The sequence below is a fragment of the Corvus kubaryi genome, unplaced genomic scaffold, assembly GCF_017639235.1.
Source record: "Corvus kubaryi isolate FWS band 111438036 unplaced genomic scaffold, C.kubaryi_AGA036_p1.0 37284, whole genome shotgun sequence".
In the NCBI taxonomy this organism is placed as follows: domain Eukaryota; kingdom Metazoa; phylum Chordata; class Aves; order Passeriformes; family Corvidae; genus Corvus; species Corvus kubaryi.
Window position 1 is genome coordinate 6,241,458 of NW_024581088.1, and position 22,253 is coordinate 6,263,710.

Below are 22,253 nucleotides of genomic sequence, written 5' to 3' on the forward strand. Positions count from 1 at the left end.
TCCCGTTGGTACAAAATTTATTGAGTAACGCGGAAAGTGGGGAAACAACAACGCGCGGGGTGAGGGGGGCGAGCGGGGTACAGTGGAGGGGGCACACGAACACGCTGTTGAATATCAACAGTACTAAGAGGGGCGGGATTAGGCGTAGAGATCCTCCCGGTCGGCGGAGTAAACCTCCCCCTCCTGCAGCAGCGCGAAGTTGAGGAAGTGAGAGGGGCGGTGGACCTCGTGGTAAAACTCCTTGGGGTTGGCGAGCTGCAGCTCGTACTTCATGTTGGGGTCGTGGCGGACACCTGGAAGAGAGAGAGGGTCATCGCTACTGCCTCCTCCAGCCTTCAGGAGCCTAACAAAGCTCTCCACCTGCCTGCGATCATTTCCATGCCAGAAGAGAGAGTTCCAAACCCACAGACTCATCCCTCTTTGGGTTTCCCCCCCCGAAGACATTTACAGTCCTTTTGTGCTAGTTGAGGGTTCTGTCACTCTCATTTCCTGACCCCTTCTCCAGCTGCCCGTGGTGTTCATGATACCAGGACCTCCCTACTGGGAACAGCTTCTCTCTTGCATTTTCCATTATCTCTTCTGCTTGACAGGGATTAATTATTCAGTGGCGATAGACCATGCACTACAATCCAGACAGACATGGCATCTATTTTTCCTCTCTATCACTTTGCTCTCTTGCCACCAAAAAAATCATTGAACTGACATCCCAGTGCTGGTACTAAGGAAAGTTCAGGGCACAGTGCTGATATCCCTGCCAGCTGCTCTGAGGAAGCTTTGGAGTGGGTAAGGAACTATTCCCTCCTCCCCAGGCTCCCCACACTGCCTCCTTTTCCCCTCCCCTTCCCAGGCCAGCTCACCCATGAAGTTGTAGTTCCAGGAGCCCTGTGCGGGGACCATGAAGAAGCCGAGGAAGCGGTCGGACAGGAGCATCTGCACCCTCTCGTAGTGGGAGGGGAGGTAACCCTTGGGATTGTTTCCTTTGTCCGTGTTCTGCCGGCCCCACTCGTACCCGCTCGGGGTCAGTTTGTAGGCTGTCAACGTGCAGGAGCCAGGGGTGAAACTGAAAAGGAGAAGACATGAGGCAAGTCAGACTCACCTGGGGCGGAGCAGGGAAAGCAGGAATGAACCAGCAATCCCTTTCTGCCAATTTTATTTTGAGAGTTCCCCAGCACTGCAGCAACACACCCCTGAGAGGGGCACCAGAAGCCTCCCTGCCCCTCACCTGCAGGTGATGATGATGGTCTTCTCCCCATCCCAGGAGGGGTTGTCAGCCATGACCTTGGCATGGGTGGTGACATCCTGTGGTGAGAGCTGAGGGGACTCGTTTGGTTGGGTGTGAATCCATCCCAGAGGTTCCATTTCCTGACAAAAAGAGAGTGGTTTGGAGAAAAATCAAAACCACTTAAAATGAGACCATTTCAAGCCTGGCAAAAAGGATAGAGAGCTCAAAGGCTTCCCCCTCACTTGATCTGATTTAGATTTGGCTTCAGGCTGAGCTCTTTCAGTCCTGCAACAAACAAAAGACCAAGAGAAGCTGCCCCACCACCTCAGGTCCTTGTTAAAGACCTTCCACCCACCCTGGAAGCTGAACCTCAACTCACCTTGAGATACTCGTGCTGTGGCAGCTGCCCTGGGAGGTGCACGGTCTGGTGTGTCCCCCACTGGGGCACCATCACAATGCACCGGATCTCCTTCACCTGGGGGTTGTCTGGAGGGCTCACTCCATACAGGTAACCTGCAATCTAAAACACACATCTGCCTTAAAAAGCCAGAAGGAATCTCTGTGTAACTGTGAGAGTGGGAACTCCTTAATTGCTGAGGAGATCATCAGAGGGATTCATGTGGACAAACAACAGCAGGTTCCCAGCCCTTCAGCAGGAGTTCCCCCCTGGTGTGTTTGAGTGGGGCACAGCTGTAACAAACTCCCTGCACACTCACCTGGGCCCGCAGATCTGAGATGCAGATGAACTTCTTCAACACATTTTTGGGAAGAATGTAGGTGTAACCTGTCTCCTTTATGTCATCTGATGAGACATAGATGTGGTTTGTCCGCAGGTGGAGATTGGCAGCAGAAATTGCTCTGCGAGGAGGAGACCACGATCAGACGGGGCACAAATCCTCCCTGAGCATTCCAACCCTTTTCACCACCCCTGCCTGCCTTCCTACCTGACCCTCCACTCAGTCTTGGAGGAGAAAGTCTGGGTTTCGTAGTTGCTGGTGGTGGAGGTGATGATTTCATCCCCGTGTTTGTTCACCGTGCGGGTCTGTGTGGCTGTCAGCTGTGACTGCTCCTTGGTTTGCTTCTCGATTTCTGCAATCTGCTGCCTCTGCTGAGATGGGGCAGAGATCTCCATGCCCAGGATGATGTCTCGGATCTCTGACTGGGTCAGGGATGCAACATTCACGCTGGAAGAGAAAATCCACCCAGCCACCAAGTCAGGCATTTCAAAATACATTCTGGAGCTTTCTCACCAAGGCACAAGCTCAGAACGTTCACTCTGGGCATTATGATAAATAAACCCACAAGTTTTTAAACAAGAGAGGGGTCAAACCATGTGATGCTGAGATCAGGCAAGACTTGGTACAGACATTTTTATCTGCCTTACCAGCAAGTTATTAATAATAACCAGATTCCCTACAAAGCTGAGTTCACTGACACTTGGCCACAGCCCTTAGGGCAGGAAGGAAAGGCTGGCAGGATTATGGCAGCTGCACAGTGGCTTACTTGTTCTTCTTGCCATAGTCAGCAAGGATGAGATCCTTCAGCTGCACCTCCACCTTGATCCACTCCTCATCTGTCAGGGTTGGCCAGATGTGGTGAGGCTCAGTGATGGTTGTCTTGTCTGGCTTCAGGATAACTTTGGCTCGATCATTATTCACGTGCAGCGCCCGGAGAATCAGGATCAGACGGGAGAATGCCTTGGAGATGAAAAAAAGATGGAGTTAGAAAGAAGAAAATTAAATATACAAGGCCCTAGTACAGCATTCCTCTGTTTGGGCACATGGGAACTGCCAGTGAAATCCATCTAAAGGAAAATCCAGGCAGATTCAGAGCCAAGTGCTCCCAAACAACAAATCAGAAATATCTGAGGCCTTGGTTCCTGCCTCATTTATCAGCAGCAAAGCAAAATGCAGGGGACATATCTGTGCTTACTGTGTAAGAAGAGATTGTTTTTAGCCAGTCATCATAGAGATTGAAGAGAACCATCTGGGGTTCAGTGGCCTTCAGGATGAGATCACCAAACTTCTCCACTTTCAGACAGGCCTGGAAGGGCAGCTGCAACTCCGAGCCTTTGATCACAATATTGGGGAAATCCAGCAAGTGCACCTGGAGTTTATCAAGATAGTTTATCAAGATTAGCTCACAACTAGTGCAGAACATCACAGGACACAGAACTGTCCTGTTATCACCCACAGATTTTACACATCCTCGTGGAGCTGCATCCTTACCTCAAGTGGGTCCAGCATGCCCTTCCGTGTCACTATGATCTGCTTTGGCTGCTCCTCCACGGGAAGGGATCGGATCAAGGCAGCCACTTCTTCAGCAGTCTTCCACTTGGCCAGCTACAGAAAGACAGCAGGGTTAGAGAAATGTCCCCCTGCTCTCCAGCAGTGTCTCCATGTCTCTGGGAACCAGAGGGACGCAAACCAAATTCTAAAATTATGACTGGAATTTATGGCTTGCTGCAGATCAGTGACAAGGCCCAGCATTTCCTCCTTACTGATCACAGAGGGCAGTTCCCATTCCTGGAGCTCACTTACTCCTGAGTGGCTCAGAAGAAACAGCTGGCTACTCCACCTCCCTGGATTTGCCACCTGAGTTTTCTCGCTACACTGGATGTACAGCCAAGTGCAGAGCGATTTGTGCAACAGGAAGCACAGCACCGTTCCTCAAGCTCTGCTGGATGATATGGAGCTTTTACACCTCAGAGCCTCAAAATCCTTTCAGCAGCAATGCCTGTGCTCTTCCACTTTTATGTTCCACACTCCTGCCTGCCTGACCACTCGGGACTTTGGAGCTCTAAAGTCATTAAGGAGTAGGAAGATGAAGATCTGTGTGATGTTTTCTGCTAAGTGAGTGTCCCAAGCAGTCAGACCCACCCTGGCTCACACCCAAGGCACAGCCAGGCCCTCCCTACCTGTCCCAGACGCTTCTGTCCTGCCCACACAGATGTGTGGATGATCTTCAGGAAGAGCTGTCCAGTTCTGGGATTGAAGATGAAAATGGCTCCGTTGATGGGTTTTGTGGTCAAATTCCCTTCAAAAGTCTGAGGAAACAAGTGAGAGTCAGAAGTGCAGGGAGATAAATGGAGCCCAGCCACACTTTTACACAACAGCCAACTCTGTGTGCCTTGAGCAGGAGCTGTGTGGGAGATGTAAGAGCTGATCTGTGCACACTGCAAAAATCTGGGTCCGTGTGTTGACTCCCAGTTTTCCATCACGCATGGAAACCTCCACCCCTTTCAGTCCTTCCCCTGAGACAGCCCTCTGGCCTCACCTTGTGGATGGTGACTCTGTACACGTTGGTGTCATCCACAAACCAGATGATCTGGTTGGAGAAGAGCTCCCCATAGTTCTGGGAGGACAGGTAGGGCTCTGTGGGCTCTGAGGAGTAGAGCTGCAGCCCTTTGCGGATTCGTTCCCTCAACACATACAGGGCAGGGTTTGCTTTCATGATTTTGGCCATGGCCTGCTGGATCAGAGGTTTGCTCCCAGGGAACCAGTTCCCATAAGCACTGAAGAAGGAAAACAGAAGACCAAGTTGTTACCATTAGATCTGAAGAGGCAACAGCAGCACAAGTCTTTCCATGCAGCAGTCAGGCTCCTTTTGACCAGCTGAAAATACAACTTTGTACTGCAGTGTGACTTCTGTAATGTCCCCGGGAGTTGGTCACCTGTGGTTTTTCTCTACACCTCCTCAGCGGGAAGCCACAGCCCACACATGCTACAGAATCCCAGAAGAGCTGTACCTTCTCTAACAAACACATTGGAGAATTGATTTCTGACTTTCCCCCTAGTTTCCAGTGAGAAATAGCTGCCCCCACTTGTAGGGGCCTTGAAACAAGGCCTGTCCTTCAGCTCCAAGAACAGTCTGACAGAAATATCCTAAGTAACAAATTATTAATGAACTGGGGGAACTGAACCACTACTATTGAGCAAAACTAGGCAACCTGAGATGCCTTATCCCTCTCACTGCACATCTCCAGCTTCTGCCTTCTCCCCTCATCCTCCTGCCTGGAATACAACCCGGTCTGGAGATGTGCTGAGACAATACCCACAAGCCACCAGTTACAAACCTACAAATTAAAGCACAGAAGGTGCAGCTCTCACCTGTGCAGGTTGTAGGCCAGATCAATGGCGATGAGCACCCCAGTGGGAGAGGGGTAGATGCTCATGTTGTCTGTGGTGTAGTCCAGGAACTTGGCCCTGGCGTAGCGCTCGATGTCGTGGGAATCGTAGTCGCCCCAGCGCAGCTGGATGTCTATCCAGTACTTCTGGGTGGTGGTGCTGTCCATCACATCCCTGAGGAGAAAGCAAGCCACAACAAGTTCATCCTGCACAAAACTCTCCTGCAGTAATTGTCACCAAGCATGGACACTGCAGCCAGCTCATATCCACATTCCACCCTGGAAAGGGACTCTACTGTTCTCATCACACAGCAGTGAAGGCAGAGGCTGTTCAAAGGTTTAAACAAAGCAGCAGTGAGTCCACTGCTGTGTAGTCACGAGGATCATCTCCCCCAGGGACTGTCTGGTGAGGATTCAGTGAGAATTCACTTCAAATTCTGGCCCTGGGCCAGCTCAGCTTTGTGGGGTTTCCAGAAGAACCTTCAAGAGCTCAGGGAAAAGTTCACCCAGAGAACAGGAGCAAAGGCAGCGTTGGCGTTCTGCAGAAGGCAGTGCCGGGAGGTGCTGCAACCACCCACCCAAACAACCCTGTGCTTTGCTGGACACAACCTCCAGTGTCCCCAGATAAAACCAACCCTAGATGCCCAAGAGACACAGAGGCTCTGGATGACAGGCTCAGCAGCTCTGCTCTGCAGGAATATCGAGGAGAGGGGAAAGGGAAACTCACTTGGAATCTGCCAGCAATGATGGACGTGACACATTCCACTTGTAGGAAGCAAAGAGAAGGATATCCGCACACGAGGAATTCATCTTGTAGGACTTCCTGGGATGGATTGTCTCTTTCTGCACTGTCTCAATCTCCAGAGCATCCAGCTCTTGATCAAATACCTGGGGAAAAGGCAGTCAAAGATGAGCCGTGTTCAAGCAATCCAGATAAGGAATCTATCCTCAACACTGAGGCAGCCAGGAAAATCCCATTTCCTCCCTTTCTCTGCCAAATTGCTGGAGGGTGACTGATCCTGCTCCAAAAGGGCAGAGAAACAAACCAAGCCAACACTGCTCACCTGACACAAATCCATGACAATGCTCTCGTGGATCTTCTGCCACAAGTGAGCTCGGAAAATCTGAATGAGGGAAATCTTCAGCGTGGGGATTTTGCCGTGCATGAAGATCCCTGTCAAATCCAGCTGCACCTGGAACCCAACATACACCTGCAAAGGAAAAGCAGCTGTGAGAACACACAACAGCACGACTGAGGAAGTTTAAAAAATGGAGCATCTCCTGTTAAGGAGGTTTAGTACCTCTGTAAGAGATGTTCTGAGAATTAATTGGATCAATTAACTGCTCTCATCTCAGTGGAAAAGTGGTGTCTGCTCCCAGAGGGACAAACGCCAGGTACTTACATTGGCTCTGTTAATGGTAGGAGACCACCAGAGAGTGAATCTTCTGTTTGGAATTTGGTTCAAACCCGATCTCTGGGCATTTGTCAGCTTCTTCCACTTCATGGACTCCTCAAAGCCACTGGCCTTCTCCCTAGAAAGGGCAGACCATCAACTGCATGAGATGTCCCTCACCTCTGCTGCCATGTGTCACTTGTAACAGAGACAGGAATCAGCCAGGAGCCAGGAGGGTTGCTTCATGCCAAGAAATTTCTGTGGATTTGCAAGAAGTTCAGCTGTAGCTCCCTCCCAGGTGCCCTCACAACTGAACTACACAACGTTCTCAAGTGACCACTGAAAACTCAACAGCAGAAACTCAACAGAATCAGCACAGCCTGAGCCCAGGGCCCACATTAAAGTTCCTCTTACCAGAAGAGACCCTCCCACGTGGGGAAGTAGGTGCCCTTGAAGAGAGTGTGCTCCAAGATCCCTTCCACCCCGCCCAGAGCCTGGATCATGTCCGTGCGGTAATTGTTCAGGTTCCAGAGTTTGCCATCGTGGCGCTGGTGCGTCCACCAGAACGGGTTCTGCTTCAGCACCTGGAGACAACAGCGAGCAGATCATTCACCTGGCTGCACTAATTGTGGGAACCAACATCATGATGATGTCAGTGAACAGGTGAAAAGCCTCATGCCCTCAGTGCCGGGGCACACAGCTCATCTACAACACGAGTTCTGTCAGTACTACTGCACAATTCACACTGGGTGGAATCTCAGGTGATGTTTTTGTCTTTTAGGGACTGGCCTTCTACAGAGCTATCACTAGAGGATTTAAATATATTTTCCCAGTGTTATTAAAACTTACTGTTTTGGAATGCTTGCTTTGAGACCATTTTTTTTTCTCTCTCCTTAATATGCAGTTGCACTAACTGTGATTTTCCCCAATACACTGCAATCTATCAAAATGATTCAAAAGTGGAAGTACCAGTCAGTACCTGATACTGTTTGAAGTCAGTCCTGACTCTCCATCCTTTATCATAAGCCAGAGTATGCCGGTCCTTCTGGAAAAGGGTGTTAATACGAGGAATCCCCCTGTCCCATGAGTCCTCCAGATCCTCCAGCGTCAGACGCCTGAAGAAAAAAATCCCCACACTTTGTTACCTCTCAATTTACAGCACTGCATTACTGAGTAGTTCAGCTGATGAGATCACAGAAATGACACAGAGCTCAGGGGACACTCTAAAATGCCAAACACCAGCAAAGTGTTTGCTGTCATCACTGTGAACCCGATGATACCAAACAAGCAAAAGAAAAAGCCCTTGGAAGTGCACAGAACTGCAAATGGGTCTGGTATCAGCTTCTCCTGATGGCCATACCATTTTCCCTTAAGGGTGGCACTTTCTGCCTGCAGAGTCCTCACCTCCTCCAGAGGTAAGAGAGCAGCTTTGCAGGTACCACAGGGTCAGCAAGGTCTCCAAAACCCCCAGACAGCATAAAACTTCCCACTGCTGCCTGTCCTCCCACACACGGACACACACCTGTTCTGGGCTATAGCCTCTTGTCGCTTCAGGGCATACTCTGCCCACACCCTCTGAGAGTCAATGAATTCACTCTCCCATGGCTGGATGTAACGATACAGATTTGGGATGAGCTGGTCCTCCTCATGACTCATTCCCGAGCGGAAGTGAGTGATGCCAACATCTGTCTGCTTGGACCACCTGGAGCAAAGAGACACAAGAATGAGGTAGGAGGAATTGGGACTTCTCTGATCACTGCCATGAGTTACTGTAAAGGCAACACAGCTCTGTACCATGGCATGGTTTAGCACTCTTGGAATATTTTTAGGGGAAAGAGCAGCTAAGAGAACATGCAGCAATTAGAGCAGGAATTAGAGCAGGACAACTCACCTCAGGTCAGACTGAGGGATGAGAACGTGGCCCATGGAGAGCATGCCCAGCCCCCCAAGCTCCTTAGGGGTATAGAACACCACAGGAGGAAAACGGCTGGGCATTTTGGAATTCAGGCCAATCTTGATCCGAGTCTGGATTTTATTCTCACACTTCACCAGCAAATCAAGCAGCTCCTGAGTATTTACAACAGCTTCCCGAAAATAAGTCATCAAGCCAATCAGAGCTGTATTCCATTTATTGACAATCTAGAAAGAAAAAGAAAGGATCAGCTCCCAGACCACTCCCCAAGCATCTGCAGAAAGCTCTGTCAGAAATCTTCCTCCCCCCTTACCTTAGTGAAGGTTGTGGAGCCAGAGGCCATGAGGATCTGCCTCACTCTGTTGTGAAACCTCTGCATAGACTCGTCATCCACCCGCAGGAAGCACTGAGCCGTGCGCTCCTTGGTGACCTAGAGAGCACAGGCCCATCAGTTCCCTCCTGGGAGCCCCTCTCCAATACATGGGAATCCCATCCAGGGATTGCTCTCCCAGCCCACCTCGTTCTGCAGGTTCCAGACCCCGTCCTTGTGGGTGAACTCCTCGTAGCTGGTGCGGCACTTGGGCAGGATGCGGCACTCGAAGCCGCACATGTTGAACAGCAGGTTGGGGTTGTCCTTGCTGTACACGGACACAAAGCTGTTCTCCCACTGCACCGTGGTCACCGAGCGGGGCAAACGGTTCTTGATATCCCAGAACACAGCACGGCCACTGGAAAACAAGATGTGCACAGTGACACTTAATAATTTGCCCAAGTAACAATTGGGTAAGTTCTCAGAGCTTCTCTAATTTCTCAGGATTTCAGCATAGACCGCTCACTTCTCACATGCTGAGCACCTATCAGTCTCCAACAGCTTTTTATCACAACTGATTTCCCCCTTTTTCCTGTTCTTCTTCTTTCCCAGCTGCAGCACTTACAGGTTCACGTCGTGCTTCATGAGACGCATCCGAGCATCCCGGGGCCAGCACTTCTTGTTGTTGTAGCCCACAATGTTCTCGTTGTTGGGGTCTGGGTGCTCTGTCAGGTACCGCTGAATCAGGTCTCTTGCCTCGTCAGCTGTAAACCTGGAAATGCATAGAAAAGGATTTGGAATTACATGATTGACCTATCAACACCAGTCTAGCCAGAAAGGTAAGGATTTAATTAGGAAAAGCTGTTTGTCAGCCTGTTTGAAGGTAACTATCCCATTTTTGTATCTTCACAATGAATGGGGGAATTTCATTAGCACAGAGCAACTCAGGGTTTGGGTTATCTTTCCATGAAAAGACAGAAAGGCTTATTTTACCAGTCTCTAATTTACCAAATTCCTAAACAATTGAGATCTTGACATTCTTGTGTTTCTATTGACACAGTGAAGCTGCAGAAAAGCAAACTGAGAAAGCAAGAGGAGACATGTGGACATCCAGTTATCCAGGGAAGTCTGTCAATTCAAATACTCCTGATCTTCAGTAGCAAAGGGAACAAAACCCAGGAGCAGGAGCACACTAATTCTCCCTTGCCTTTGTGCTCACCTGAGGAAAGCAGGGCCCCAGAAATCTCACCTGAAGAAGATGTGAATCCTGTCAATGTATCTGCAGAAGAGGCGAATGGGATGGGCCACCTCCGTGGCAATGTCCTGGAAGCTGAGGAAGTCATTTGGCATCTGGGGAGGCCCAGCCATTTCACTGGCCCGGTGCAGGCCCAGCACCAGCAGGTCCATCACAAGCCCATAGTACTGGACAATGAAGGAAGCAAACTGCAGCCCACGAATAATCCCGTAGGAGTTTGTGTGATTCATGTCCTGAGGAGATGAAGGAGAATTGTGAGAAAACACATCACACCACATCAGAAACCTTTCACCTGAGCAGCTGTTCTTTAGCAGGACCCAGAAGGGGTTTTTTTACTCCCCCATTACTTTTCCCTGGCAAGTCTTGTGTTCCTTCTTTGCCATGGGTCCAAAACCTCCTCCCCCACGAGTCCCTTTTACTACAAATCCCCTTTCCTGACAACAACCATCACCTTGTAGTTGATCACCACGTTGTTCTTGGCTGTCATGTAGTCAGCAATGTTGTGATCAACGATGAGACGCAGCAGCCTGTTGAGTAAGGTCAGGTCAATCTTCTCATACATCTTCTCAAACCGAGATTCCAGCATCACATTGCACTCCCCTTCACTCGTTTCCCAAACATCCTGCAGGTTATTAATGCCTGAGGGAACAAACAATGTTCTGTTATCTGACACATCAGAGCACAGAAACAGCCCCTGGGTACAGAAACTCAACACAGGTCCTGTAATGCTTGATTTTACAGGCTCTAGATCTTCCAGTCTATCCAGAAACAGGAGGAAAACTATGTAATCAACTGTAAATACTGTGCAAGTTGTCCTCCTCCAGTATATAAGTATGTATTAACCTACAAAATATATCTCTGATTGCAATTATTGACTGCAAATTGCAAAGATAAAAATTCAGCTCCCAAGGGGACTCATAGGACACAAGTTCCCCCATAGGAAAAATCATTTCTGCACGGAATCCAAGAGCCCACTGACCTTGGCACCACTTGTACACCAGCAGTGGGGGTGGTTCAGTGTCAGCAGGTTTGATCCAAGGAGGGAAGAGTCTTCGCTTATCAGCCTCATACCACAAGTACTGATCCAGATAAGCATCTGTGATCTTCTCCAGGGGCTCAACATCATAAACAGGGACCAAGTGGCTGTAGAGATCCATGAACTCGATTCCCACCTTAAAAAAAAAAAAAAAAAAGAGGGGGAAAAACTGAGGCTGATAGTTAAGAGGAAATACCCAAGTTTTTGTGCCACTCAGCTTCTGAATGCAGCATAACATGGCTGGGCTTTCACCAGGCTTTCACTCACCTCCTTGAAGGCTCTCTGAGTCAACAGATGTCGTTTGATTCTGGACAGGGCTTCGTGGGGATTATCATAAGCCTGCTCAATCAAGCCCAGCTCCTCTCTCTGTGACTGATTCAGGCGTGACTTCACACTGAAAACAAGGGAGAACAGCTCAGCGCCTGCACAGGAACAGCCTAATGGCCATTTAACTGCATTAAACTGATGAATGATGATGTTCAACCTGTAATTCTTCACAATCCACATCCCCAAACTTAGAAGCATGGCAGTGGTTTTGCCCAAGTGGCAGAGTCAGTAAGAACTCCCAGTTAAGTTGGCAGTACAAACAACAGGCTTTATCAGATCATCAGGATAAATTTTACACCATACTCAGTCCCAGGAATAACAGGTAACAAAACAGAAACCTTTCCCAGTGCCCCTGAAGATCAAGATCATTTCCCACTGCTTACCTGTAAGCTTCCTTCAGCCTCTCCAGGGCTAAGATCAGCAACTTGGTGTCGTGCTTGTAGGACAGTGGGGGGAAGGGAATGGGGGAGAACCTCCTGCTCTCCAGCCAGTGCACTGTGGTTGTGTACACAGCAACTGCCTCTTCTGCTGTGATGTAAGGCCCATCCTGCAGAACCACACCACCAGAATTAATCAGTGAAAGCTTTCCTACAAAAACAGCATTAATTTGGGCAATTTCAGGGAGGACAGAAGTACCTTTAGGTAGTTATGCTGCCGTTCCTGCTCAGCTTTCAGGTAGAGTCTGGTCAGCCTGCCCAGGTTCTTCTTACAGACGGTTTTGTCGACAGTGGCTCCCCGGCGGATCCGCTCCCGGTTGTAGTGAGCTGTGTTTGTCCACCAGTCAGCTTTGGCCTTCACGTATCTCAGGATCATGTTCTCAATAGGAGTTGGCAGCCCTGGCACCTGGGGAGGGACAGGAACTTGAGGGAAGCAGTAGTGGCAACCTCCCTGCGAGCAGTTCCACTTGGGAGATGTTAAAATTGAACCCAAAGGCCAAGTGAGAGATTTACCTTCCAGGGAATATTGGCCTTCCAGCACCGCCAAGCCTCGCTCAGGTGCTGCAGGATGGTTCTGGCTTTGTTCTGTTTGATCCCTTCTGGCATCATGTCCAGGATGTCGTGCATCACAGCTGCCCTGAGCTCCAGGTCGAAGTGAGACTCCACGCGCTGCTTCGTGACAGTCTTTGCGACACCCTTCGAGTGACGGCCTGGAAAAAGCAAAGTCCTTCAGGAATTCTGACACCACTGGGCAGTGATTCTCCTTCTTCCTAATTCAGGAGTGCATGGAGGTGCAGGATGTCTGGAGAAATTACACTGCCAAGACTCTGGAGTAGATGATTAAGTAGCTGTGGAGCAGGGAATCCCACTTCCACTCAGAATCTATTCTGGGGGCACAGAACTTGTAAGAGCTCTAAACTGGTCAATAGCTCTTAGCACTGGCATGGAGCATGGATAAAGACCACCAGTGTAAACAGAAAAGTGGCTGGCAAGCAAACAGTATTAATCTTTACCACACACTCCTCCCACATGCAGGATTTACAGGGTGCTGACCTTCAAACTGCCTGGCCAGCAGATTCCCCAGCCAGCGTTCCAGCAGCGGGGTGATGCCCCTCATGAAGAACAGCCACACTCTCCAGCCTGGAGCCCAGAAACCACAGCCAGGACCTTTGCCCACAGGCCCCTGGAAGAACAGAGACGTGGCAAGATCAGGTTATTTATTGACACTTCAGAATCCCTCCCGTGTTCCTCAGTTTACACAGGGTCAGTATCACATGGAAAGGTGGAACTTACTGTGTTAAACCTGTAGTAGATGAGATGTTTCAGGTCCTTGCACATTCGAATCTGCCTCATCAGTTTGTATTTGTACCGGTACATCCCCGTGAGCTGACCCACGTGGGCAAAGATGTACTGCAGGCCATCTGCCAGCTGAGACATGGAACACAGTCAGGGGTAACAATCAACACCTCAGACATCACCTCCAGCAGCCAGGTTTATTGAACAGAGCATATCAGGCCACACAAAGCTCCTAATGCTGGCTCAGACAATGATCAATTCTTATAAAGTAATATAAAAGCAGAATTTCAGACAATGCTGCAACATTTAGTCTTTGTGCATCCCACAGATGCTATTTTCCATAGAAAATATGCCAATTCTCCTCTCAGCTTCCTCTCACCACATTAAAAACAAACAAACCACAAAATGAAAAGAGCCTACCTGAAATGCATCCACATTTCCCAGTCTGTACTGGACGTGGCTGTCCACCACCAGCTTAGTCAGCCGCAGGACCTCTCGGCACAGATGGAAAGCGTTCCCAAAACGGGATTTTTTTCTTTCCTGAATAAGACAAAATATTCAGAATTTATGTAACAATGTCACAGAAGAATGAAACAACTCCAATTTGATGAGTCTGTACAGCAACTGAGCAGCTGAGGCACTGTGGCCTCTCTTTCTGCACTGGCTACACAATGACCTTCAGGTAAACTCTGCTCTTGTGTACTACAGCACACGGACTGATACCTTAGTGGTGAGGGTCTTCACGGGCTTCAGGTTGAAGTTGTAATCCAAGTGAAGGTAATTCAGGTTCTTTCTGTGGATCAGCAAGTTCAGCATGTTGTAGCCCTGGCGACACACCTGCAGGCCAACTTCCACCCAGTCCAGCTTGGTTGACTGGAAAAACTTGGTAGCCTTGAAGGAGCGGAACAGGTACCTGGAGAGAGCAGAGACCACAATCAGCTCAATCCCCTACACAGATCAGCAGCTCCCCCACTGAAGAGACCCCACTCACCTCTTCTTCTGGGCCTTGGGAGGTCTGTGTTTGAGGGCATTCAGGACATAGTATTTCAAGAGCTTCTGGTAGGAGACTCTCACCTTGACTGGCTGTCCTGCCGGGCAGTGCTCACGGTACCTATGGATAAACCACACTCCAATGCCTCAGCTAACTCACATTCCTCAGAGGAAAGTCTCCAGAAACTCTCCTAAAATCTCTAGAAACCAGTCACCATGATGTCTTTATTTCATTTTCATTGTAACAAGGTGATAATGCCATGATCACTAGATCAGCCCTGAACCCAGGACAGAACTCACCAGTTCTTCACCAGTGGGATGTCAAGAGCTCTCCGGGTCCTGCCAGACCTCAAGTTGAAGGGTCGTGGGGCCCACAGCAAGGCAATGCCATTGGCTGTGTTATCAGTGTAGAGAGGGGTATCCTTCAGGAAAGGTTCCACAAACTCTGGCAACTCAAACTCTTCATCGTCATCAGGCAGCGGTTCCTGGCTCTGAAATACAGAAGCACCACACAAGGTGTTTCCTGGTTGCTTCAGCTCAGTTTTCTGAGTTAAGCAAGTAAAAAAGCCTTCTCTTTGCTCTCATGGAAGAAGTGTGGCTGTACTGAGCATGAGAGAAGCAAAAAGCACTCAACAAGGCAAACTGTGGCTACTAAAGCCCGAGTTAGGTGTTACAGAGGGAACTTCAGAGATACCAGCTCCATGAACACACCAAGGGCAACCAGAAAGACAAATAATCTGTCAGAAGACTCTAACACTGTTAATCAGACATTGAGCTTGATCCTACAGAAGCCAAAGGAAATGACTTTGTGCAACTCCAGAAGTAGAAAAAGACTAAAATGACAACGGTGGGGTATTTTGTCAAAGGGCTTGTGCCTTCTCCTGAAATATCTATGCTTGTGTGCTGCTATCAGAACCAAGAGACTAAAGCCCCCTACTCCCACACATAGGGTTTATCACAGTAAACCCAGTGACTCACCTTGACAGAATGTCTGTGTGAAATGGGGTTGATCAGAGGATCGAAGTAAAAAGCTGGGAGATCAGGATCTTCTGTTTTAATGAAAACAACATTTGGAGTATGGTACCTACAACAAAAAATTTGCATTAGAGCCTCTGACAGCCTTTCCCTCCTCTCCTGGCTCTGGAGGCTGCTGCACTTACCAGGTGAGGTGGACATGGTGTGGCAGGTTGTTGTACAGGTACGGGAAAGCAATTTTATACTCTGTCCTGATGGGCTGCCTGATGATAATTTTGTTGATGTCATTAAATTCATTCCAGTCTTCATCCCTTAAATGAGACAAGAAATTGTTATGCAAGCATTCAGGGTGAGAGAGATGAACACTTGTGACTGAAAACATACCATCAGCCCTTTCCTAGATAACCACTGATCTCTCTCCTAAACCCAACACTTACTGAAGATTGATGTCTCTGACAAGGGGCTCAAACTTGGGACCTCCAGGAATGGCCATGTTCAGTGCCTTGGAAGTGAAGAAGGCTTTGAGGTCGAACAGGTAGAAGTAGTTGTCATCCACCAGGTCAGTGAGCAGCTGGTTGGCCAGGCGGTACAGGGTGGACATCATGGGGAGGGTGAACTGCCAGCGCTGGTACGTGGAGCCGTTGACATACCTGGGAAGGACAGAGCATGGACACTCCAGACACAGGCACAGCACAAGCAAAGGACCAGAAATAACCAAACGCCTTTTGCCACCTGTCATTTATCAAGGACAGGTAACACGTGGGTGCCTCTAGGCTGAAAGAAAGGCTGCAGCACTGTTAAGAGACCACTTCTGGACTCCTCCTGCCCAGAAAATGCTGACTGCTCCAGTTCCTCTCCTCCTCTGTGTCCAAAGTGACACAGAAGATCTGTGCACCTTTAGCAAATATCAGTTTCAAATTCCAACTAGACAATCCAGGCTGTCAGCTTTACAGCATGGTCAGAAACATCAGTTTTAACAGCCCTCCAGGACAGAGAGACCTTGCTGGATGCTGAATCATAGAATCCCAGAATGGTTTGGGTTGGAAGGAACCTTAAAGCTCATCTTGTTCCAACCCTTCCACCTTCCACTATCCCAGGTTGCTCAGAGCCCCATCCAACCAGGCCTTGAACACCTCCAGGGATGGGCCAGCCACAGCTCCTCTGAGCAATCTGCAGGCAAAGATGCAGCTTTACAACACTCAGGTTCTCCTTCCCACCCTTGACGGAAGGTTTTTCTCTCCCCACCAACATCACACAAAGGTTACACACTGCTCTGTACAGGTAATCCATACGTGGTTTGTTTTCTCCCCCTTTCCCAGTAAATTGTGCTACCACAGCCACGTACTTCCTATTGTCCTTCAGAGGCTGGTGGTCATAAAACCAGTCCAGCACAGGGGCATCCTCCTCTGGATCCAGCTCCAGCTGAATGGCTTCCAGGGGCTCCACATCCAGGATGTTATCAGCATAATCCAGAGGGGGCTCTTCATCATCAAATGGGGGGAATCTCATCCTCTTGAAGTGACGCCTGTCCCTCTTCTCCCGCCTCATCATAATCCACATGGACCTGCAGGAAATCAGCGGAACATTAAACACGGATTTTATGGTGTATGCACAAGGCTTTGTCCCACCTGGATGAAGCAGAAGGCACCTACCCCCACTGGGCAATGTAGACAGGCTCGATGACCCAGGGGATCTCGTTGACAAAGGAGATGGCGCCGGTGATGTGGTACAGGACAGGAACGTCTCGGATTTGCTCCCAGGGCATGGGCATGTTCTCCAGGAGCTTCAGCACAGCATGAGGCATGTACTTCAGAGCACTGCAACCACAAATCAAGGGAAACCACGCTGGAATGGATCTCAAGAACAGCCATCCACCTGCCACAAGCCCAACTACCTCCCAGTTTTCCCTCCTGCAAGCTGCTCATCTGACCTGTTCAAAAGGCAAATCCGTGAACTCCCCACTCTACCTTTGTACTAGCAAAAGGTTTTCTACTGATTTAGCTCTCATAAATGTTACAAACAAAAATTGAAGTTTTAAGTGGGTTTTTTTAAATTTTTATGGGTAATGGTAAGTTAGTGCAACAGACCATGATGTGCATTAGACAGATCTCTGCACCTGAACAGCCAAGAAACACTCAGGATGCTTTTCAATCTTGCAAAAAACATATGCTGGCTATTTAATATTCTCTCCAACTTCTTTTAAACCAATGTGTTATGCAGGGTATTGTTTCTTCTCATAAATTCAAAGCAACAACTCCTTTTGCTGATCCACTTCAACAACTACTAAGGCAGCAGAGGCGGATCCCCGGACCTCCCGCTCTGTCACACACCGGGGGTCCCTTACCCCAGGTAGACGCGCTTGTCGTGCCGGAACTTCCTATTGGTCATGTCGCCGTGGTCGCGGATGATTTTGCGGACATGCTCAGGGGGCATGTCCTCCTTCTGCGCGTCCACGAACCCGAATTTCCTCTTCTCCGCATAGCGCTTGGCCTGCAGCTGCTGCCACTTGCGGGCTGCGGGGACACAGAGGCGGCGGGTCAGGCCTTGTCCCCCGCGGAGGATCTGGGGTGTCCGGGCCCGTACCCACCTTTCTCCTGCAGCTTCTCCTCGGACATGTAATCGGGCAGCGGCGCCAGCGGGTTGGGCACCGGGGCGCAGCCGCCGCGGTACGGGAACACGGCGGCCATGGCGACGCACCTGCGGAGAGGGTGCAGAGGGGCTCAGGGTGAGGTACGGGACCACGACAAGGCCGCCGCCGATCGCTCCCTCGCCACTCCCGCCCGCCTCGGGCCCAGCCTGGGCCCGTCGCTCCCCGTTCGCCCTCACCGGCAGCCGCGACCCCCGCGCTCCCCCACCACAATGGCGGCCCCACACCGCCGCTACCGCGCCTCGGGGACCCGGATGTAGGCGGGACGCGCAGCACCGGCTGCCCAATCAGCTTTCAGGAAGTCTCACAGACAGCAGGCGTAGCCTATCAGAACGCGGAAGGGGCGGGGGCGGGACTGAGGGCGGAATATGGGGAAAAGTTGCGTCTGGCGCACACTTCCGGTGTGGTGTCCCGCTTTCCCCGGTCCCGCCCTCCGCGGCTTCCGATTGGCGGAGAGGGGCGGCGGGGACAGCACGGCGCCGCCTCTGATTGGACAGAGCCTGGCGCAGCGTACTCGGCGCTGCTGTAGGGGGCGCCCCGGGGCGGGGCTGTGTGCGGCCGGGCTGCCCTCACGGAGGGCAGTAGGGGCCGGGGGTCCCGCAGGATTTCCCCTCAGACCAAAGCTGCCAGCAACTGGGACTCTGGCTGCCCTTGGAGTGCCAAACCTCCGAGCTGGCGTCAAGAAACTGGGTGGCTGAGTTTGGTTTCCCATGGGAAAGGGCCAGCGCTCGCCTCCAGGTGCCCGTGGCCGGGAGTGGAGTGCCGCCTCCTAAAATTGCGAACGGCGCAGGAGTTCTCCCGGACCAAAGCTGCCAGCAACTGGGACTCTGGCTGCTCTTGGAGTGCCAAACGCCACCTCCGAGCTGGCGTCAAGAAACTGTGTGGCTGAGTTTGGTTTCCCATGGAAAAGGGCCAGCGCTCGCCTCCCGGCGGCTGTGGCCGGTCCAGGCGCCTGTGGCCGGGAGTGGGGTGCTGCCCTCAGGGGAGCGTCTTGGGCGCATCCCGGACACATCCCGCTGATGTCCCCTGTGGAGCAGCCTGGGGACATCCCCCACGGGGCCTGTACGTCCCCTCAGCGGGGCTGAGCCCATCTCAGCCAGCCCCCGTACCCCAGGCAGGCAGGGGGATGCTGCGCCCCAGTGATGCCACCCCCCGAGCGCTGCCCCCACGGCCACGCTATGGCCCCTAATCCCCCAGCAAATAGCCACCCACCTCGTTGCCTCCTTCCTGCCTCTCTCCAGGAGCACAGGTCCACCCCAGGCCTCAGTGCTTGCCCAGCATCTGTGAAAACGCGAGGTCCAGCTCACTGTAAGTGGGTTCAATATGTTGCCAAGGCCACTCAGCAGCCGGGCAGCCACTTGTCTTAGGGTTTTGCCGGGGTAGGGGCTCCCATGAGGAGAGGGGTTTGTTCTGGAGGGATATTGGCTCGTGGGATGAGGGTGAAAGGTGGGGTGAGTGGGTGGCAGACTGGGGTGTTGCTCCCCAGCAATTAATTCCCTGATCGAGATGCTCCTTCTAGCCCTGTGACCCCCTGTATGGGGGGGGAATAGAAGGGTGAGTCCTTCCCAAAACCCTTCAAGCCAAGGCTGTGGCACTTTTCCTTGGGATGGACAAGCACAGGGCATCCCTACATCTGACCTCAGCGACCTGCAAAGCTGCTGCTTATCCCACCTTAGCCCTGTGGGAAAATCACAGCGGATTAAGAGGTGCCCAAAACAGGCTCCCCAACCCCACGTGCCCGGGGTACAGGACATCCACGTGACAGCAGGAATGTGGGAACACAATCCAGGCCTTGAGAAAAAACATCTCTGGTGTGGGCAGAGGCTGGAGAGCAGAGGCAGCGTTTTTAGCAGATGCAGAGGTTGTGCTAAGGGATCAGCAGAGCAGCTCCTGGAAAACTGGGAGTACGTGGCTCAAACCAAAGAGAAAGCCCTGGGTGACAGTTCTGCTCCAGCTGGGAGCTGTGAGGGGCACACAGGCACCTCAACACTGCCTGAGGTGACAAACCCAAACCGGGAGCAGGTGTCCGCAACACCTGGAAGCTTCCCTGCTTTCCACAAATAGAAACATAAGCAGCTTTGGCCATGCATTGTTTCCAGCCTCCAAACTGCCCACAGATCACTCATCTTTCCCTGCCCAGCAGGAATGTGTATCCCTCCTCAAAACACGTGCCACCCTCTCTGAGCAGTGCCTTGTTCCAGCCTGTCCCCAAGCTCTTCAAACCAAATGGGAGATTTTTGCGTTAAAGCTTATTTGCCACACAAAGGAAACGTGACTGGTCCAGTGGATTTCTCCAGACTGGTGCATGTAACCCCAAGTGGGATGATCTTGTTATATACACAGTGCTGGGCTGCTGGGAAACAATCCAGTGTGTGAGAATCGGTGGGGAAAAGGAAATGTGGAGTAAAATACATGTAAAAACCTTCATCTTCCTCCACAGAAAGGAGAGGGGCGGGGAAAAAAGCCCAAAACAGTAAGAAAGGTAGAGTGTGCCAGTGTACAGTGTATTTTCACTCCATGGCAGGGAGACACAGGGTAAGGACTGTGCTAAGCAGTGACACACCCCCAGAATGGGCTGGGATGCTGAGTCCTTTTGTCCCCTCTCAGTCCCTTCCCCTCAAGCCATTTCATTTGCAGCCATTTATTAAAAGCTCGTGTTAGTAAGAGCCTTTGCTGCCAGGTGAGAGCGTTACACTGGGCTCTGCAGCACGACTTGTCATTCCCAACAGATGCCTGAATCCTAAAAGCTGCCTGAAAACCCCACATCTGTGGGAAGTGACCATCACACAGCATCCTCCCTCCAGCCACTTGCGCTCTCCCACGCTCATTTATGGGCACTTAAAATTATCTGGGGACAAAACACCATGAAAAAAGCTCCAGTCGTCAGGAGAGGTTGGGGCTGCCCCCGAGCTGGACCCCACAGCGGGCAGCAGCCACCCAGCCAGGTCTCAGCCTGAGACAGTCTCCTCAGAGAGGGCTCAGTGCAGAGTTTGGTTTTTACTGACCGTTGCCTTGGAGCCTGTCTTGCCTGGTGGTGTTCCCATGGGAGATGCCATGGAGGACACAGCGTCCTGTGGCTGATGGGATGCTGGGGGCTGCAGCACAAAGGGGTTGGAAACACCCTGTTGTGTTGGGATGTCCGGAAGAACAGTGGGGAAACAGTGCTGCTCTGTCCCCTTCTCATCTCAGCGGTGCCTCAGGGAGCTGTGAGAGCTGTTGAGGCTTCTCTGAGCAGCTCCCAATTGTCCGACCACATCATCCAAAGGCGTTTGGGGAGCAGAGCCACAGTGCCTGGTCCACGAACACCTCCTCTGCTGCGCAGGGCCCAGGATCTTGAGCCACAAGAAAAGCCTGGATGCTCTGTCAGTGCAGACCCTCCCTGCAAGGTACTGAAATAGCCACGTTCACCCTCCACTTGCTCCATGGGCTTGGCACTGCTCCCCCTCACAGGCGAGGGGGCTATTCCTCCTTCTCCCGCTGCACATCCCGCCTGGATTTGAAGAAGTCGCTCCGCAGCAGGCGGTAGAAGAGGATGATGTTCATGGGTGTCATGATTGCCATGCCCACCGTGCCCACAGCGTAGGTGGCCGGGGGCACGTTCTGGCGATTGAGGAAGAGCCAGTGGGTCATCCAGGCCAGCGTGGCGATGCGGAACACCACGTAGGTGCCCAGGTTGACGACGCTGTTGAGGCGGTAGCAGGTGGTGTGCACCAGGTTGGCCATGAGCAGGATCTGCCGCAGGTGGAGGAAGATGGAGTTGATCTCCACCAGCAAAGCCACGAGGGCAAAGCCGACGTACTGGTGGAGCAGCACTGCAATACCAAAGCAGACAATCACCTGGGAAGGAGAGACAAGAGGGGCTGAGCCCAGGGGCTGGTTGCTCCCAGCTGTTGCAAGCTGGAACTCTCCACGCTTGGGCACAGAATGGAGCAGAGGTGGAAAAGACCATCTGCAGTGCCAAACCACTGGTCATCCCTGCAGCATTGCAGCCTCTGGCACCTCTTCACCATTGCACGAAACCTGAGTGGGTTTTTTTGTTCCAGCAGGAATAGAAGGAAAACAACTCTCTAAGCCCCAGGTTGAGACAAAGCAGCCTGACCTAACCCTGCTGTTTGTGGCCTGGGGAATGCAGCCTGTTGTGGCCCAGCAGGTTTTTCCACACACAGTGAATGGACAGGAAGGGAGACTGTAGCCCAGGGCTACGGCTGCTGCTGGCTCAGGGCTTCTCTCCAGAACAGACATCCTGCAGGGATTAGGTGGTTTTGGTGCATCAGAGAGCCCCATGGGATGCCCCCATCGTGGCCTGAAGCACCCTGGAGCTGCTGG

The 22,253-nt window shown here is 51.4% G+C and overlaps 2 protein-coding genes across 3 annotated transcripts in view; both read right to left on the bottom strand.

The window, feature by feature from the left end:
• The window catches only part of PRPF8 (pre-mRNA processing factor 8), a 24,474-nt gene continuing 2,221 nt past the window's right edge, over positions 1–22,253 (bottom strand). The window contains exons 1-43 of one of the 2 annotated variants that reach the window (XM_042026120.1): positions 18,107–18,194; positions 17,868–17,977; positions 17,625–17,793; positions 16,933–17,097; positions 16,626–16,844; positions 15,718–15,930; positions 15,466–15,591; positions 15,284–15,389; positions 14,606–14,796; positions 14,307–14,426; positions 14,039–14,228; positions 13,736–13,855; positions 13,313–13,447; positions 13,073–13,202; positions 12,533–12,729; positions 12,219–12,425; positions 11,966–12,129; positions 11,523–11,649; positions 11,199–11,391; positions 10,671–10,858; positions 10,214–10,452; positions 9,590–9,736; positions 9,172–9,382; positions 8,968–9,084; positions 8,634–8,881; positions 8,265–8,444; positions 7,722–7,857; positions 7,157–7,326; positions 6,752–6,881; positions 6,413–6,559; positions 6,076–6,236; positions 5,332–5,523; positions 4,499–4,736; positions 4,140–4,268; positions 3,451–3,564; positions 3,155–3,328; positions 2,726–2,919; positions 2,167–2,406; positions 1,939–2,080; positions 1,602–1,742; positions 1,223–1,362; positions 858–1,060; positions 1–293 (exon numbers count right to left, since the gene is read on the bottom strand). In XM_042026120.1, the coding sequence (XP_041882054.1) occupies positions 139–293; positions 858–1,060; positions 1,223–1,362; positions 1,602–1,742; positions 1,939–2,080; positions 2,167–2,406; positions 2,726–2,919; positions 3,155–3,328; positions 3,451–3,564; positions 4,140–4,268; positions 4,499–4,736; positions 5,332–5,523; positions 6,076–6,236; positions 6,413–6,559; positions 6,752–6,881; positions 7,157–7,326; positions 7,722–7,857; positions 8,265–8,444; positions 8,634–8,881; positions 8,968–9,084; positions 9,172–9,382; positions 9,590–9,736; positions 10,214–10,452; positions 10,671–10,858; positions 11,199–11,391; positions 11,523–11,649; positions 11,966–12,129; positions 12,219–12,425; positions 12,533–12,729; positions 13,073–13,202; positions 13,313–13,447; positions 13,736–13,855; positions 14,039–14,228; positions 14,307–14,426; positions 14,606–14,796; positions 15,284–15,389; positions 15,466–15,591; positions 15,718–15,930; positions 16,626–16,844; positions 16,933–17,097; positions 17,625–17,793; positions 17,868–17,967 (7,008 nt within the window). In that variant the 5' untranslated portion in view covers positions 17,968–17,977; positions 18,107–18,194 and the 3' untranslated portion in view covers positions 1–138. Of the gene's footprint in view, positions 294–857; positions 1,061–1,222; positions 1,363–1,601; positions 1,743–1,938; positions 2,081–2,166; positions 2,407–2,725; positions 2,920–3,154; positions 3,329–3,450; positions 3,565–4,139; positions 4,269–4,498; positions 4,737–5,331; positions 5,524–6,075; positions 6,237–6,412; positions 6,560–6,751; positions 6,882–7,156; positions 7,327–7,721; positions 7,858–8,264; positions 8,445–8,633; positions 8,882–8,967; positions 9,085–9,171; positions 9,383–9,589; positions 9,737–10,213; positions 10,453–10,670; positions 10,859–11,198; positions 11,392–11,522; positions 11,650–11,965; positions 12,130–12,218; positions 12,426–12,532; positions 12,730–13,072; positions 13,203–13,312; positions 13,448–13,735; positions 13,856–14,038; positions 14,229–14,306; positions 14,427–14,605; positions 14,797–15,283; positions 15,390–15,465; positions 15,592–15,717; positions 15,931–16,625; positions 16,845–16,932; positions 17,098–17,624; positions 17,794–17,867; positions 17,978–18,106; positions 18,195–22,253 lie in introns of those variants that run through there. The other variant, XM_042026121.1, reaches the window with a different exon arrangement.
• The window catches only part of TLCD2 (TLC domain containing 2), a 4,844-nt gene continuing 3,001 nt past the window's right edge, over positions 20,411–22,253 (bottom strand). Inside the window, exon 4 of the mRNA XM_042026173.1 lies at positions 20,411–21,764. Coding sequence (XP_041882107.1) covers positions 21,387–21,764 — 378 coding nt within the window. The 3' untranslated portion in view covers positions 20,411–21,386. The remainder of the gene's footprint in view (positions 21,765–22,253) is intronic.